The sequence below is a fragment of the Callithrix jacchus genome, chromosome 11 (assembly GCF_049354715.1).
Source record: "Callithrix jacchus isolate 240 chromosome 11, calJac240_pri, whole genome shotgun sequence".
In the NCBI taxonomy this organism is placed as follows: domain Eukaryota; kingdom Metazoa; phylum Chordata; class Mammalia; order Primates; family Cebidae; genus Callithrix; species Callithrix jacchus.
Genome location: NC_133512.1, coordinates 59,132,264 through 59,151,883, shown reverse-complemented (window position 1 = coordinate 59,151,883; position 19,620 = coordinate 59,132,264). Strand labels below are relative to the sequence as shown.

The 19,620-nt window shown below is 38.7% G+C and overlaps 1 protein-coding gene across 6 annotated transcripts in view; it reads left to right on the top strand.

Moving 5' to 3' along the window:
• The window catches only part of PTTG1IP2 (PTTG1IP family member 2), a 126,495-nt gene that overhangs the window by 25,484 nt on the left and 81,391 nt on the right, over window positions 1-19,620 (top strand). For 2 of the 6 annotated variants that reach the window (XR_013524008.1, XR_013524007.1), the window contains exon 3: window positions 15,904-15,950. The exons of 3 other annotated variants lie outside the window; for them this stretch is intronic. Coding sequence is in view for 1 of the 3 variants with exons in the window: in XM_035254987.3 (XP_035110878.1) it covers window positions 146-290; window positions 15,904-15,950 (192 nt within the window). In the remaining 2 variants the exon portion in view is untranslated. Of the gene's footprint in view, window positions 1-8; window positions 291-15,903; window positions 15,951-19,620 lie in introns of those variants that run through there. One more of the 6 variants, XM_035254987.3, reaches the window with a different exon arrangement.

Sequence of the window (19,620 nt, the reverse complement as noted above, 5' to 3'; positions counted from 1 at the left end):
TATGCTGGGGTCCAGGGCTTGAAAATGGCAGCCATAGGACCTGGGGCTGTGGTAGGACACAGTCCCTGAGTGGGTCTCAGTGTCCAACACTGTAGCTGGTGCCTGCCAGGTTCCCAGTGGCAAGGGTCACTAGGTCTGAAGAGAGATGTGCTGGCTGGGGGCATGGGGCCAGATCCTCCTACCAATTTTTCTCTCCCTCTTTCTCATCCAATTGCTTATCAGCTTCTCAGAGAATGGTTTTTTCTATAGCCCCAGGAACAATCAGAAACCAAGAGATGGAATTGAAGAGGGTGAGTGATCTGGAGCCCTGAGTCGTGTGCCCCATGTATTCCAGCATTGTTTTTCCTTTTAATTGTGCCATCTGGGTGCACTAAAACTTTCATCTCAAAAGTTGTCATTTGGTGCTGATGGGAACACATTTTAAAGGCTCTAGATGGTTTTGGTGAAACTTGGTTAAATTGGACTCAGATTAATTTGCTTTATCTGAAGTATGAAAGGTGGATTCAAACAGTTTTAAATTTGAAGAAAAGCATGGTTTCTCCCACCTCACTTTTTGCATGACTTATGGCATATAGGCTTTTTGTTATGGCATATAGGCTTTTTGTTGTGAATAAGCCATTGAGTTTTGTTCTAATCAGACCCACCCAATGGTTATAGCTCCTCTTTTTTAGTTTTTAAAGGTCTTAGCTAATAAAATCCTTTATTTGTTCTTTTTCATTAAAAACAATTACTTCAGTTTGGAGGCTTCTCTTGGTTTCCCTCCCCCAATGAAAAAATTTTGAAATGTTAAAAGTCATGCTGAGTTAAATTCATGAACCTGGAAATAAGGTTTTTAGTATCCTAAACTGGAACCATGTATATAAAATAAGGGACAGAATTTGAATTACTTGGAAAGTGCCTTGTGAAGCCAAGATTACCATTTTTTACAAAGACTATGAGACTGAATAATTACTGCTGTCTGGTTTCCAGAGTAGAAAAGAATGTTAGTATCTGTAAGCAAATCAGTCTTTCTTACTAAAACCAAATCCACAGTTCTCAGCATTGCACTGAAATAAGAATCTCCTTTGAGGGGGTAGGGTTGGGGGAGGCTGAAGTAAAAACCTAGCTTGTTTTCTTTGGTTTTGTCTTTCCCACAGATTTCTTTTTTAACCTCTTGGTCACCCCTATATGTACTCTAAGGTAAAAGTGTTCCAGTGCCATCCTGGCCCCTTCTCCCAACACACAGCACCTAAAAGCATAGGCCCAAGCATAGAAACAAATTTTTCCTTTTGTTCCCTAGCAAAATGGACTCATACTGGAAATTTTCAAAAGACTTCATCAAAATGCTGATGAAGAACAAAAAAAAAAAAAAGAAAACAAATAAAATAAATCAAAAATCACAGATAAGATAATCTCTAAAGAGTGAAGTTTCTGATAGATAAAGGAGGAGCCTTTATCTAGGAGAAGGAGCCCACTTCTAGGGCTGGCACACTGGAGTCCCTGTTTCTGAGGAAACAGCTTGCAATTGCCTGGGAAGCCTGGTTCAACCTGTCAAGGGCCTCCCCTGAGTGTTTGCATCTTAGGCTTGGGCCAGTTCCCCTTTGTGCTTGCATTCAATCTTCCCATCTAACAAGGATATGGTTTCTTAGACATCATGATACTTTTCACTTCCAAAACTGAGAAGGGGCTTCAAAGCCATCACTGAGATCCTCATCTGCATCCTGGACTTTGCCCTAAGTGACAGGCAACAGACAGGACTTTGTGAAGGATTGCACATCAAGTGAGACCCGCCCTAAGCAGGTTGCTTTGATCCCCAGGGCTTCTAACTCTGATGTTCATATATATTTGAGAGTTTAGTAATCAATATCTCAAGAAATTATAGTAAGCACTTGATGGAACTTTGGGTTAATCTTCTAGAATCTAATGAATGGGTTAAAAACTGTATTAAAACCCAGAGAAATTTTTTCACTGGAAGTAACCAGACAACAAAGGAACATAGTGCAAAAAATGAGTAGCAACTAAGGAAAGAACTGGAAGATTCTGGATCATAACAGAATAGCACAGCATGGCAAGACTCCAAATGTTACCACCCCCTCCCTTAGAGGTAACTAGCAAGTCACTATAATCCAAGAATTTTTATTAATTCTCCCAAATCTAGAGAGAAACAAGTTGAGTGGGTATCCTATTCTTTATCTTATTCTAAAGATGAGAAGAGAAATTGGCTACTGAGGAGAAGTGGAATGAGGACCGAAAGAGAGAGGGCCTGAGTCTCTGATGGAAACTCAGATTCCTGAGTTATAAGCTGGATTTGAGGGCAGATCTAGAGTCCAAAGAGATCCTCTTTGTGGAAATGGGAAACACCTCTGATAAACTCTAGCAAACTTTGACATTGGAAAATGACAAACCTCAAAAGAGAGAGCAGAGCCAGATATTCTAACAAAGTTTGGCACAGCCTCATCTGAGTTCTCCCCCTTGTCAAATGCTGAAAACAATGGAGTGAATAGAACATAAAATGCCATAAAACTGTAGCTTCTTGAAAAAAATCTCAAGAGTAGTGGTAAGGTGGTTAAGATCTCACATACACTATGTCAGAACAAATAGACAGTGTGAATAGAGCTACATAAGCATTAGTACAATAAAAACAATATAGCAACTATGTAAACCTTGCACAGCAAAATAAATAAAGGAGTACGTGATAGCATGCAAACCACCTCCACAACACACACCAAATAATCTACCCTAGAGGAAAACACAACTCAAGTAACATGAAAATTTCCCTACAAGTGCTTGGAACTAGAAAACAATCAAATGAGAAATAGATTCAGTGAAGCAAGCCTCAAAGTCAAGACAGTAAGATATCAGAATGAGGGGAGGACTCAAGATGGTGCTGTGAGAACAACCCAGGATTGGAGCTCTCGTTGAATCTGCAAAGAGGTGAGTCCGAGCTGCATTTCCAGACTGATCTTTGTTGCCCACAGAATGGGGAAACTCCCAAGTATAAAAAAGACACGGGATGCCAGGCAGTAGGTCCCCACAGGGCGTGCTTGTCCGGGTGCCCTCTTGAACCGGCAACCTGAGACTTGAGAGGGCTGGACTTGAGACTGAACGAGACTTGGACAGTAGGCCAGCCCAGGGGATTGCAGGGACGGATCGTTTGGGGTACCCAGTGGGACGAATAAAACCGCGATTTCAAACTATCCCGAGCAGACGGTCCGAGACGCTCTGTGGGGGAGGGGCGTCCACCACTACCGAGGCAACCCGCCCCAACTGAGATACACGCCCACTGCTGACGCAGCCTTCCGCTGTCGAGGCAACCTGTCCCTACTGAGATACACGCCCACTGCTGACGCAGCCTTCCATTGCCGAGGCAACCCGTCCCTACTGAGATACATGCCCACTGCTGATGCAGCCTGCCATTGCCGAGGCAACACGCTACAACGAAGAGACTCTGCCGCAGGGCGTGGGGGAGACCACAGCAGAGCCTGCAGGAACAGGGCGAATCACACAACAGCAGGGCGGAGCCTCGGCAGCCAAACAGTGGCTAGTCTGCCTTCTAGCTGGGCAGGACACCTCAACGGACATCGAAAAATAAAGCCTGAACCCCCCAACACAGAGCATTTGAGAAAAAAAGGGTTTTTTTAATGAGCTCTGTTGCAGCAGAATCAAACATAGCAGCCTAACAGCCCTGAATGAACAACAGAGCTCACAGATCAGCAATTGAGCTCCAAAAAAGCACAGACTGTCTCCTCAAGCAGCTCCCTGACCCCTCTATATCCAAAACACTGATATTTGGCAGGCATCATCCTGGGACAAAGATAACAGAAAAAGAAACAGGTAGCATCCCTCACTGTGCCACAGCTGCTAGAGGTGCACCCCAGACAAGCAGGGCCTGGAGTGGACCTCAGCAGTCGTACAGCGAAGGGGCTAGGCTGGTAGAAGGAAAACCAAGTAACAGAAATACTTCATCATCAACAATCTGGGTGTCCACTCAGAGACCCAATAGAAAAGGCAGCAACTACACAGAGGACAAGTGGATAAACCCACAAAGATGGGAAGAAACCAGCAAAAAAAGGAGGAAAACACCCGAAACCAGAACATCTCGCCTCCTAGAAAGGACCAAAACTCCTCACCAGCAAGGGAACAAAGCTGGACGGAGAATGACTGTGACGAAATGATGGAATTAGACTTCAGAAGGTGGATAATGAGAAACTTTTGTGAACTAAAAGAACATGTATTAAATCAATGCAAAGAAACTAAGGAACTTAAAAAAAGATATGAGGAAATGATAACAAGAATGGATAACTTAGAGAGGAATATGAATGAATTAAAGGAGCTGAAAAACACAATACGAGAACTTCACGAAGCATGCACAAGTTTCAAAAGCCGAATTGACCAAGCAGAAGAAAGAATATCTGAAGTCGAAGGCCAACTCAATGAAATTAAACGAGAAACCAAGATTAGAGAAAAAAGCGCAAAAAGGAATGAACAAAGTCTCCAAGAAATGTGGGACTATGTGAAAAGACCTAACCTACGTTTGATAGGTGTACCAGAAGGGGACAAAGAGAATGAATCCAAGCTGGAAAATACTCTTCAGGACATCATCCAGGAAAACTTCCCCCACCTAGCAAGACAGGCCAACACTCAAATGCAGGAAATACAGAGAACACGACAAAGATATTCTGCAAGAAGAGCAACCCCAAGGCACATAATCGTCAGATTCAACAAGGTTGAAATAAAGGAGAAAATACTAAGGGCAGCCAGAGAGAAAGGTCGAGTTACCCACAAAGGGAAGCCCATCAGACTCACAGCAGATCTCTCGGCAGAAACACTACAAGCCAGAAGAGAGTGGGGGCCAATATTCAACATTCTTAAAGAAAAGAACTTTCAACCCAGAATTTCATATCCAGCCAAACTGAGCTTCAGAAGTGAAGGAAAAATAAAATCCTTTGCGAATAAGCAAGTACTCAGAGATTTTGTCACCACCAGGCCTGCTTTACAAGAGCTCCTGAAAGAGGCACTACACATAGAAAGGAACAACCAGTACCAGCCATTCCAAAATCACACTAAAAGCTAAAGAGCATCAACATAATGAAGAATCTACAACAACTAACAGGCAAAACAGCCACTTAGCATCAAAATGGCAGTATCAAATTCACACATAACAATATTAACCCTAAATGTAAATGGACTAAATGTGCCAATCAAAAGACACAGACTGGCAAATTAGATAAAAATCCAAAACCCATCAGTGTGCTGTATCCAGGAAACCCATCTCACATGCAAGGATACACAAAGGCTCAAAATAAAGGGATGGAGGAAGATTTACCAAGCAAATGGAGAGCAAAAAAAAGCAGGAGTTGCAATTCTCATCTCTGATAAAATAGACTTTAAAGCAACAAAGATCAAAAGAGACAAAGAAGGCCATTACATAATGGTAAAAGGATCGATAAAACAAGAAGAGCTAACGATCCTAAACATATATGGACCCAATGCAGGAGCATCCAGATACATAAGGCAAGTTCTTAATGACTTACAAAGAGACTTAGACTCCCACACAATAATAGTGGGAGACTTTAACACTCCACTGTCAATATTAGACAGATCAACCAGACAGAAAATCAACAAGGATATCCAGGGCTTGAACTCAGACCTGGAACAAGCAAACCTGATAGACATTTACAGAACTCTCCACCCCAAATCCACAGAATACACATTCTTCTCAGCACCACATCACACCTACTCTAAAATTGACCACATAATTGGAATTAAAGCACTGCTCAGCAAATGCAAAACAACTGAAATCATAACAAACAGCCTCTCGGACCATAGTGCAATCAAGTTAGAACTCAGAATTCAGAAACCAACCCAAAACCGCACAACTTCATGGAAACTGAACAACTGGCTCTTGAATGTTGACTGGGTAAACAATGAAATGAAGGCAGAAATAAAGAAGTTCTTCGAAACCAATGAGAACGAAGACACAACGTGCCAGAACCTCTGGGACACATTTAAAGCAGTCTCTAGAGGAAAGTATATAGCAATAAGTGCCCATATGAGGAGAATGGAGAGATCCAAAATTGACACCCTATCATCAAAATTGAAAGAGCTAGAGGAGCAAGATCAAAAAAACTGAAAACCCAGCAGAAGACAAGAAATAACTAAGATCAGAGCTGAACTGAAGGAGATTGAGACACGAAAAACCCTTCAAAAAATCAATAAATCCAAGAGCTGGTTTTTTGAAAAGATCAACAAAATAGACAGACCACTAGCCAGATTGATTAAAAAGAAAAGAGAGAACAACCAAATAGACACAATAAAAAATGATAAAGGGGAAATCACCACAGATTCCACAGAAATTCAAACCATCATCAGAGAATATTACAAACAACTCTATGCACATAAACTAGTAAACCTGGAAGAAATGGATAAATTCCTGGACTCCTGTGTCCTCCCAAGCCTAAACCAGGAGGAAGCTGAAACTATGAATAGACCAATAACAAGGTCAGAAGTCGAGGCAGCAATTAAGAGCCTACCACACAAAAAAAGCCCAGGTCCAGATGGGTTCACAGCCGAATTCTACCAGACACACAAAGAGGAGCTGGTACCATTCCTTCTAAAACTATTTCAAACAATCCAAAAAGAGGGAATACTTCCCAAATCATTTTACGAGACCAACATCATCCTGATACCAAAACCCGGCAGAGACCCAACGAGAAAAGAAAACTTCAGGCCAATATCCATGATGAACATAGATGCAAAAATCTTTAATAAAATATTGGCAAGCCGAATGCAACAGCAAATCAAAAAACTTATTCACCATGATCAATTAGGATTCATCCCGGGGATGCAAGGCTGGTTCAACATACACAAGTCTATAAATGTAATTCACCACATAAACAGAACCAAAAACAAAAACCACATGATTATCTCAATTGACGCAGAGAAGGCATTTGACAAAATTCAACAGCCCTTTATGCTAAAAACCCTCAATAAACTCGGTATTGATGGAACGTATCTCAAAGTAATAAAAGCTATTTATGACAAACCAACAGCCAATATCATACTGAATGGGCAAAAACTGGAAGCATTTCCTTTGAAATCTGGCACTAGACAAGGATGCCCTCTTTCACCACTCCTATTCAATATAGTACTGGAAGTTCTAGCCAGAGCAATCAGGCAAGAAAAAGAAATAAAGGGTATTCAAATAGGAAAGGTGGAAGCCAAATTGTCTCTATTTGCAGACGACATGATAGTATACCTAGAAGACCCCATCGTCTCAGCCCAAAAACTCCTGAAACTGATAAGCAACTTCAGCAAAGTCTCAGGATATAAAATCAATGTGCAAAAATCACAAGCATTCGTCTACACCAATAACAGACTTAAAGAAAGCCAAATCAAGAACGAACTGCCATTCACAATTGCTAAAAAAGAATAAAATACCTTGGAATACAACTCACAAGGAACGTAAGGGACCTCTTCAAGGAGAACTACAAACCACTGCTCAACGAAATCAGAGAGGACACAAACAGATGGAGAAACATTCCATGTTCATGGTTAGGAAGAATTAATATCGTGAAAATGGCTATACTGCCCAAAGTAATTTACAGAATCAACGCTATCCCCATCAAGCTACCATTGACTTTCTTCACAGAACTGGAAAAAACCACCATGAACTTCATATGGAACCAAAAGAGAGCCCGCATAGCCAAGTCAATTCTAAGCAAAAAGAACACAGCAGGGGGCATCACACTACCGGATTTCAAACTATACTACAAGGCTACAGTAATCAAAACAGCATGGTACTGGTACCAAAACAGAGATATAGACCAATGGAACAAAACAGAGGCACCGGAGGCAACACAACATATCTACAACTATACAATCTTTGATAAACCTGACAAAAACAAGCAAGGGGGAAAGGATTCTCTGTTTAACAAATGGTGTTGGGAAAACTGGCTAGCCATGTGCAGAAAGCAGAAACTGGACCCCTTCCTGACACCTTACACTAAAATTAACTCCAGATGGATTAAAGACTTAAACATAAGACCTGGCACCATAAAAACCCTAGAAGGAAATCTAGGCAAAACCATCCAGGACATAGGAGTAGGCAAGGACTTTATGAACAAAACACCAAAAGCATTGGCAACAAAAGCCAAAATAGACAAATGGGACCTAATGAAACTCCGCAGCTTCTGCACGGCAAAAGAAACAGTCACTAGAGTGGATCGGCAACCAACAGAATGGGAAAAACTCTTTGCAGTTTACCCATCTGACAAAGGGCTGATATCCAGAATTTACAAACAACTCAAACAGATTTACAGGAAAAAAACAAACAAGCCCATTCAAAAGTGGGCAAAGGATATGAACAGACACTTTACGAAAGAAGACATATATGAGGCCAACAATCATATGAAAAAATGCTCATCGTCACTGGTCATCAGAGAGATGCAAATCAAAACCACATTGAGATACCATCTCACGCCAGTTAGAATGGCGATCATTAAAAAATCTGGAGACAACAGATGCTGGAAAGGACGTGGAGAAAAAGGAACACTTTTACACTGTTGGTGGGAGTGTAAATTAGTTCAACCATTGTGGAAGACAGTGTGGCGATTCCTCAAGGCCTTAGAAATAGAAATTCCATTTGACCCAGCAATCCCATTACTGGGTATATATCCAAAAGACTATAAATCATTCTACTATAAGGACACATGTACACGAATGTTCATTGCAGCACTGTTTACAATAGCAAAGACCTGGAATCAACCCAAATGCCCATTGATAATAGACTGGATTGGAAAAATGTGGCACATATACACCATGAAATATTATGCAGCAATCAGAAATGATGAGTTTGTGTCGTTTGTAGGAACATGGATGAATCTGGAGAACGTCATCCTCAGCAAACTGACACAAGAACAGAAAATGAAACACCGCATATTCTCACTCATATGCGGGTGATGAAAAATGAGAACACATGGACACAGAAAGGGGAGTACTAAACACTGGGGTCTATTGGGGGGAAAAGGGGAGGGCTAGTGGGAGGGGGAGGTGGGGAGGAATAGCCTGGGGAGAAATGCCAAATGTGGGTGAAAGGGAGAAGGAATGAAAAGCACACTGCCATGTGTGTTCCTACGCAACTGTCTTACATGCTCTGCTCATGTACCCCAAAACCTAAAATCCAATAAAAAATTAAAAAAGAAAAAAGATATCAGAATGGGATGAAAAGGCAGATAGCTCCAGGGAAATAAATTGAAGGCCAAATAATTTGAATGTAAGGCAGAGCTTCTGAGTTTTCTCTCTTCATTTGTTTATTTCTGTTAATTGTGAACACACCGAGAATATTTGTCACATATTCTAAGCCTACTTACTGTGGTGGTCTCTAGTAGCTGCTTTATTCCTCCATCCTCTAGCCTAGGAGGAGCCTTTATCTGGGAGGAGGTGGACTTCACTTTCTTTCCACTGGTAGACTTCTCATCCTCTTTTATCCCCTGCATACCCAATTTTAGTACTAAGTTCCCAGTGTTATGTATACACGAGTGATTTCTGTTTTCCTGGTTGGATTCTTAATTTCATATAACCATCTTTAAGACAAAAGGGACTTTAAGATTTTGACTATCAGGCAGGTATTAGGAGGATTAGAGCATTGATGCTAAGGTTTAAATGCTGCTGGTGAACCAGGGGAGACACCTGGCATATCAGTTCTGGCTGAGGTAAAGAAAAGGGGTGATGAGTAAAAAATCTCAGGCAGGTTGAAGGGGAATCGGAAAACATTAGGAAGCTGTCACTCACTTTATAGAGTTTACTCCAAGTCCACTGGTCTCTTAGATAATATGAGGCTAATGTGCCTCTCAAACAGTAGGTAACAGTAGCAAATGAACTCAAGGACTACATGTCAGAATCCCTTGGACATAAGAATTTTGTAGGGAAAAGAAAAAAGTAAAAAGTAAAAAGCCCTAAAATTCCCAACATAGGAGGTGGAGTATAGGCAAGGCAGCTCTTGCGAGAGCTGGCAGAATTGAAGAGGGATAGATCTTTCCCAGAGAATACTAGACCACACATCTAGAAACCACAGCAGGACTGCAGATGCTAGACATGACACTCCCTAAGAAGGGGACAGATGAGATTCACACTGTGAGGCTAGCAAGGAAGAGGAGGAGACTCAGGCCAGTCACACCCTAGTGCCAGGGTAACACATAGCTTTCCTTTGCTCTCAGAAAACGATAGCATCCTCAAGGTAAAGGGGGAAGAAGTGAACCCTATATTTCGTTTAATATTTACTCAAAGGAGGATGAATTAATTGACTGAACTTAACTTTGCAAGTTTATAGTTTTCTGCCACTAGCAGAAATGGGAAATTTGACATTATGCTGAATTGCGATGTAAAACTGAATTCTGATATTCAGAGTCCTGGATCAAATTCCACCTCTTCTATAATGCCTTCCTTAGTCCACCCAATCTGAGTGAAGAGTTGCTCCTGTACTAGAGGCAGAACTCACACTGCCTGGACTCCTCCCAGCTCTGTTGCTTACTAGGCACATGCTTTCTGTGTCATAATTTTCTTATCAGTAAAATGAGAATAAAATAGTATCTTCCTGTAAATTATTGTTGTGAGGACCAGATGAGTTAATCTATGTTACACACTCAGAACACTGGTACATAAGTTTTCAATAAACATTATGTAGTCATGTGTTACTTAATGATAGAGGTGTACCCTGAGAAATGCATAGTTAGGCAATTTCATCATTATGTGAATGGCAGAGTATACTTACACAAAACTAGATTGTATAGCCTGCTATACACCTAGGCTAAATTAACCTATTGCTCCTAGGCTACAAACCCATACAGCATGTTACTATGCTGAATACTGCAGGCAATTATAACACAACGGTAAGTGTTTGTGTATCTAAACTTATCTAAACACAGAAAGGGCACAGTAAAAATATATGGTATTTCCAGCTTCATCCATGCTGGAAATCATCATTTTCAGCAAACTAACATAGGAACAGAAAACCAAACACTGCATGTTCTCACTCATACATGGGAGTTGAACAATGAGAACACATTGACACAGGGAGGGAAACATCACACATGGGGGTCTGTTGGGGGATGGGGAGCTGGGGGGGATAGCATTAGGAGAAATACTTAATATAGATGATGGGGTGATGGGTGCAGCAAACCACCACGGCATGTGTATACTTATGTGGCAAACCTGCACGTTCTGCACATGTACCCCAGAACTTAAAGTATAATTGTATACACACACACACAGTATTATAATCTGAAGGGATCACCATCCTATATGCAGTCTGTTAACCAAGATATTGTTATGCAGCACTTGACTAGATACAGATGTAGAGATAGAGATATATATTATGACAGTGCTGGAAAACAAGATGAGGGCCAGAAAATGTTAAGAATCCCTGAAAAACAGAAAGCAGTTTAGATCAGACTAATGGAGAAAATCCACAGCCTAAAACACACATAAGAGAAGACTAATGGAAGAGTGTATTATGGAGTTGCTCCAACCCCAGCAGCAGTGAATATAAAGAGCATGAGGGAGTTGTGGAGCAGCTACCTGGGTGCTGATCTTAGAGCGCTATAGCTGGTTGCCTCTCCACCTTCTCAATTGTCTCAAGAAGTAGGCAGCAGAGTCGCAGAGGCAACTGCCCCACGTTAACAATGAATGTGAATTATTGGCCTGGAAAGACAGGGAAAGATATACTACCAACACACTGAACCTGGCAGCATGTCCCAATCCTCTCCCACACTACAGAGATGGAAATAGCCTATATACATACACCTAAATCCTAACTTGATCATGCTAACACAATCAAGAATCATGAAATCCAACAAAGGAAATAACCAATTTATTAAGACCCATTTAATAGAGGGGGGAAAGCACCTTGAAATTAGAAATTCCTCCTATAGAAAATGGCAAGGACCAACAAGATTCCAAAGGAAATGACTAAGCTAGTAAGTAGATTGGCTTGCCACAACTCCATAGGTGCTAAAAGTAGACAGTGAGACTCAATGGATCCGTGCAAGATGGTTTATTGATCATAGCACAGCCAACAGCAGGAACATAAGCATGGTAGCACCAGTTCTCCTGCCCTCAAGTCCCATGGAACAATCAGATTGTGGCTATGAATACAGCCAGTTGCACTGCAGCTAAGGAACCCAGGGCTAAGAGCTTATGACTTTTTAAAGCAAGCAGTGAAATATCTAGTCCCTAGGGAGTAAATGTGACTATAGTTATACTGTGGTTGCCTTGACCTATTTAACTGACTAGGTTACTAGATACAGAATAGGTGCAGGGTCAGAGGATGATTATCCCAAGAAGTTTGGCACACTCAGCAAGGAAATTCAGAGATGCTCAGGGTCTAGGATGGATGCCTTTCTCAACACTATCATTAATATTCTCATGGAGATATCCATGAAATGAGAACAGACTATTCTGGAAAAGATTATGAATCTTGGAAATTAAAAATATAATCAGCATAAAAATAGCTAAAGAGTGAATTAGCAAGCTCAATAATTGAGCCATTCAGAATGTAGGTCAAAAGAACAAGAAATAGAGAGTCTGTAGAAAAAAGAGACAAGAGTTCATGCCAATGCTAATGTAATGGGAGTTTTAGGAGGAGAGAAATGGAAGAGAGGAACTAATGAAAGAAAAATCTACAGAAAAATATCTTTGGGCTGGGCGTGGTGGCTGATGCCTGTAATCCTGGCACTTTGGAAGGCTGAGGCAGGTGGATCACAAGGTCAGGAGATCGAGACCATCCTGGCTAATATGATGTGAAACCCCGTCTCTATGAAAATATAAAAATTAGCTGGGCCTGTTGATGTGTGCCTATAGTCTCAGCTACTTGGGAGGCTGAGGCAGGAGAATTGCTTGAACTCAGGAAGCAGAGGTTGAGATTGCACCACTGCACTCCAGTCTGGTGACAGAGAGACACTCCATATATATATATATAAAATGTATATATAATATATATTATATATATCATATATTATATATATATATATATATCTTTAAAGTTTTGAAGAAAATGGTGTTGAAACTAGAACACATTAACAGACTAAGCCAGCTGTTCTCTAGATGGTATACAAAATGAAAATGTTTAGACACTTAAAGAGTCAAAGAGTTTATCACTCAAAGACATCTAAAAAAATACTCAAGAATATAATCCAGCAAAATGAAAAATGAATAAGGGGAAAAAGTGGGATTCAAGAAAGAATAGTAAGCAAATAAACTAGTAAAATGAAAAATTAATTCTAAGTAATTTATTGTAAGTCAACAGCAATTTAAATATGTTTAATAATCATTAATAACTTTAATAGCAGTTAAAATTCCATCTGATTTCTGAAATCCATATGATATAGAAATTATATGGAAGTTTAACTGCTATTAAATAGTTAAAATTATTTAACTGGGAAGGGGTATGGGGAGAAAGAGAAGAGTAAAAACATTAGGATCTTTGTCTGAATTGAGACTGTAGATCCTGATTATGATGATAGAAAGATGCATATAAAATATCACCCCAAATATTTAAAGCAACAGCTCAAGAATAGAAATAGAATATGTATTTTGAAGCCACTAGAGGAAATAAAGGAATAAAGAATAAATTGATGGAATAGGATATGCCTTGCAAATGCTATTGAAAATGAAAGCAAGTGTAGCAATATTATGCAAAATAGAATTCAAGTCAAAAAAATCATTAAGTCAAAGAAAAAGTGATATTCCATATTGACATATAGTACAGTGCACCAAGATGGCATATTCCAAACTTTTATTCACCTAACAGTATTAAAATAGATGTAATAGGTAAATAAAATATAAGAAGAATTTTAATATATAAAATCTTGTTATTTTCATATACTCCCCATTGTTTTTTTCTCTTAGCCGTTCTTGAAAAATTTTTCCTTGCAGATAAGCTTTATTTTTGTATTATAAATTCATTATAGTACCAATAAAAAGTTTTGTTTTGATATTTGGCATAATATATTTTGATGCCAGGCATCTCTAGGCTTTTGAAATTGTGATCCTTCATGGGAGAAGAGGATCATGGGTGGAACTTTATGGAATAGCAACATTTCAGACATTGGTAGAAGTGGAACTAGTTGAAGAAACTGAAAAAGAATAGCCAGAGATGTTCTAAGAGAACTAGGAGAAATGATGCAGAAGTCATGAAAAATGTAATCAAGAGCAAATAAGTAACCAGACAGAAAACACACAATCAAACCTCAGGGCTTTAGGGTGAAATAATCTCGTACCTGATAATGCCATGGAAATAGCTAGAACCTCTTTCTTCAGGAATAGAACAGAAAAAAAGAACCTACTGATTCACGTAGCACATAGGTCAGCTGTAAACTCATTAGTTTTCCAATAAGGGCAAAAATGAGTATTAAAGAGATGGCTGGTTAGTTATACAAATGCTCGATCTAAACCTCTACTATGGAACCAGAGCAGGCCATTTACTGACATAATGTGTTGAAGAGGGAACTTCCTCTCTACAGTGCTCTTCGCCAAACTCATCCCCCTCTAATCATGAGAAAAGCATCAGACACATCCTTGTTGAGGGGCATTCTACAAAATATATGAAAGTACTGATGATAGTAGTCCTCAAAACTGTCAAGGTCATGAAAAACAAGGCAAGAGTGAGACATTGTTGAAGGCAATGTGGTATTCTAGGTGGGATCTTGGAACAGAAAAGGACATTAGTGTAAAGACTGGCAAAATCCTGATAAAATCTGGAGTTTAGTTAAAAGTCATGTGCCAGTGTTAGTTTCTTATTTTCAATAAATGTACCATGGTAGTGTAAGGTATTAGCAATAGGGAAACTGGGTGAGGAATATACAGGAACTCATTGTAGACTCTTCACAATTTTTCTGTACATCTGAAATTATTCCAAAATAAAAACTTCAGTTTACAAAAAAGCTGTGGGAAGCACGTAGAGGTCGGAGAACAGTGGCCAAGTCATGTGTCCTGTGTTTCCCTGCTCTGCCTCCCAAAAGGAGCCTGAGGCCAGCTGTTCTTCACATAGCTGAGGCAGCAGAGTCTTTCCCATTCACCTTGCCTTTTCTTTCACTCAACTTTCTCATGGGTATTTCAAGGATACTTTCAGCTAGGAGGAAGGAACAGTCAATAGGACTGAATTTGAAAGCTGAACTGTAAAATTTTTTCCCCAGCCCAATCAGACCTGAATCCAATCAAACAATTTGAAATTAAATAGAAAGGTCTGACCTTTCCCACAGAGCCTATGAACTCTGTCCCCAAAATAATAGAGAGAGTGACTTTATTGTTGCTGTATCACAAAACAACTAGGACATTAATTCTAGAACCTTTATTTAAGAAGATGTTACAGTAATAAAATAAGCCATTGAAATGTTTTTTTCCAAATTCCGAGTTTTTATTCTAGAACTTTCAAATGTAAATCATACTGTTTGTTTTTCCATAAAACAAGAGGAATAAAAATCCTCATTTTGGAGAATTTTTTAAAGCTTTGTGGCAAAAACAGATGGGGAATTACTTTTTAAAAAATATTTAAAGGGTTAATTAGTTAAGTAGGAATATCTTGGCAATACCATCCTGAATAATGACACATGATATTTTAAAATACAATGGTGTTGCCAATTTGTTTTTCCTTACTGTGTTTTGGGGGTTGTTTTTTTAGAACTTGGCTCATCAAAGTTGTACGATGCCATTTCATATTTTTCCAAGAAATAGGAGGAAAGATTAAGAAGATGTATGTAGTACCAGTGGAAGAAATGTCTAGATACATGAAAATAATGAAGTAAAATGCTGGGGTATGGATGAATATGGCTTAAAACAGAAATGACTAAATGAAATGCACTTTTACATAAAATTGAGCAATAAAAAGGATTTGAATTTATTTTTGTATTTAATATTTTTTTCTTGTAGGATGTACTATAAAGAAGAGTTGTCAGTTGTGCACAAAAGATAAGAAAGTAAGTTAACTTTCTTATGAGGAAATTGTTCTGGGAATGTTATAAAGTCACCATTTACAGCTGTTATTTAAAAGATATGCTAAACTTTGTTTTACACAATTTTTCTAACAAGAATGTCTCATAACAGTTATTAAGATCTATTTATGCATTTCAAACCATTCTTTGAGGATCTGGAAATAAACAATGGAGATAATTGAGTACAAACATGTACTTCCTTCTGGAAAATTATACTTCAAAAAGAAAATAATTCTTTGCTTGAAAAAATTATACTGAAATTTTGGGATAATTTTTTGTAAGTAAAGGAAAAGATGTATCTTTTGAGATGTGGTGACAATTTCCTTCCCACTTCTATTTCCTAAAGACTAGAAAGAATGACATACCATTCCTTAACCACAGTATAGCTAAAGCCCTCTTTGATGATTAAATGTCTGAAATCATTGCTCTTCATTTCAGATTTGGAAGAAAGCAGAAATGCTTTAAGTTATGAGAGAAATCACCACCTTGTGTCACAGACAAGCTTGCAGCAACCCTCATAAAAATCACTGTAGTCTAACTTGTATCAGATAACTGACAACACTAAAAACAGTAGCTTGAAATCACTACTTAGAAAAGGGCACACTCTAGAGTTGGTATCACTCATAGTGATCTGGATATACACCCTCTGCCCTGTCTTATCTTCCTCTAAGAAGATAAATATCTATCACTAGTCTACTTTAATGAGGACCTGGGCTTATGGCTCACGGAATTCTCCACCCAGTTTGTACTACCATTGCCTTACATGCTTTCCACAGCCAGCGATGACCCAGGCATACTCTGTCTCAGTGTCCTGCCTTCCTCAACCCTGTGTAGTAAGACATCACTTTTCTGGCATCCCTGAACCCTGCACAATCTACATTGGCATTTGTATTCTCACTCCCTTAGACAGTACCTACTCTTTGGCCTCAAGAAGACAAGACCATCCTCCAGTCCTTTAACACTCTTCTTTTCCCTTCAGTTTATTGGCCCTCTCCTATAGACTTTCTTCCCTCATGGCTGTTCACCTGAATGCAATATTCTTCCAGTTTTCGTTGTTGTTAAATGTTTTATAATGGAAGTTGTCAAATATACCAATGAAGAAAGCAATATAATAAAACTTTATACTCCCCAAGAGCCATCTTGGCCAACCTTTTTCTAATGTATGCTCTTCCCTCTGAAATAGATTATTTTGAAGCAAATGATGATATGGATACCATATTGTTTTATTTAAAATATTTAAGCATATGTCTCTAATCAACATTTTACTTTAAAATATTGCAAATTCATTCATGATCATACCTAAAAGTTCACAACTTCTTAATATTATCAGACACCCAGAAAATAATAAATTTGTCTTGTTGAGTCATTTTTGTTTGTTTGAATCACATACATTGCAGTTGGCTGATACATATCTTAAGTATCTTTGAATCTATATGTTCCTTCTTCCTTGTTTTTTTTTTTTTTTTTCTGTTTTGAAACTTGTTTGTTAGAGAAACTAGATTGTCCTCTCTGGTTTCTCACAGTCTGGATTTTGCTGGTCACATCCCAGTGATGCACTTTTTTATCATGTTCCTCTTTTCCCCTGTTCTTTTGTACTAATAAACTGATAATTAGATATAAAGGCTTTATAAGATTCTGTTTAATTTTTTGGTAGGAATGCTTCATGCTGAGGGGCCCTTGGAGGCAGATAAGGATTATTGTCTAGCATTTGATGATGTTAGCAACCAACAATGTTCCTTGCCCAGATTTATTACTTCCCTGGGAGTCATAAAAACTATGTCTACTTTAATGGCTTTGTCCTCTTTTTTAAAAATTTTATTTTTTGTGGATACAGAGTAGGTGTACATATTTATGGGGCACATGAGATGTTTTGATACAGGCATGCAATGTGTATGCCCTCATTTTTTTAACTGCTGTGGATCCACATTCCACAGCTCTGTTTGGTCCTTTGTCCTTTGGTTTATATTTTCCTTTGCTGTACATTACTAGCTGATTGCTGCTTCAGCATATTTCATCAACATCTGCATTAGTACAACTACAAAGTCACAATTTCTGATCTCACCTGAGCCCAAATATTACCCATCCTTGCTTTTGGTTAGCAACATTGCCTAAAATTTCCCACAGAAGCAATTCCCTCATCCTGTCAATATCAACAGATGTATTCATCTCCAATTCTATGGAAAAAATTGAGGCATTACACATAAACATCATTCCCCAACTGAAAACATTGCTGTCCTTTTTACCCAATATTGATTATTCTTATTCTTCCTTTTAGAGGAAGAATACCTCCTCCACTTCCCCTATACCTCTCTTTCAGACTTGAACATGTACATTTTTGAATTGTAACTCATATTATTTGAATTGTTTTTATGTTCACCTTTTCCTTGTTCTCAGCTCCTTGTGGACAGAGTCCATGTTTTATTCATCTTTGCATATCTAACACCTCACACATTTCCCACACATGGCAAGCATTCAATAACTATTGAATTAACTCTTGACCCATTCAAAGGAAGGTAAATTGATTCACTACACTCTATAATGAAACAAGGTAGATAATTTAAATTTTTTTTAAATATCAGTCATTATGAAAACACTGGGAGTATGTGTATTTGAGTGTAATTTAAAAAATATTTCCAGTACCTCACAGAAATGAACTAAGAGATAATTCCACATGGTCAACATAGAATTAGGGTGTTATCCTTTGGAAAAAGATCCCCTGCTCTCCCAGAAGTTGGAAGGATGCAAAGCTCTTAGTGGTAGTTTCTGCCAGCTCCTATACTCCCAGAGAAAGTGCCAGAGTTTATAAAATGTTAACTCATGAAGCAACCAAGAATATTTGAGCTCTTTTTAGACTAAAACGAGGATGAACAGATGTCTTTAATATTGTGCTACTTTATGCCCACCTCTCCATTGACCTGGAGAAAATATATACCAGCTCCTTTTCATTTCCCAAAATATTCCAATTTGGATGATAAATGATATGCTTATTCTTCTTAACTGAAAGGGAATCTTCCTTAGATTCTATTTGAAACATTTCCTTGTGATTTCATAGTATAGGACTAGCCTTCCTAGAGTTAGAAAGCATTCTTACCAAAAACTCAGTCATAAAAATCACATTTACAACTCCCCATACACACACAACTCATAAACATAGCGTATGAAAAACGTATTGTATTTTAGTTGATATTTTCTATTAGAAATAAAATTTTAAAAATCAGGCTAACTAAAAAAGTTGAAGCATCTTGTTATCTGTGCTTTTATTGCCAATCAAAGTCATTATGCATCCCCGTCGAATCCTTGGAAACAAAGTTCTTAATCTTGGTGTCACATTGGTGAGACTTGTCATAAGCACATTTTTTGCTTTTTGCTAATGAGCATCATAAGACTGACTTTTGCAACTGACTTAAACAAATAAAATATTGGAATAGAGTCTAGGTTTTCTCCATAATCACATCTTTCTTACTAATTGTGGCCTGACATGGATGGTTGGTTGAGACAAAAAGGAGTCAAGTTATAGCAAGCCCAGTGGGATTCGTTGAATCTGCCACAGCTTACCTTATCTATTGTACAGTTCATAGGAAATGATGATTGGTCATATGCTTGTAAAATGCATTTATAAATGTCATTCCTTACAACCCACAAAGAGATGCCCACT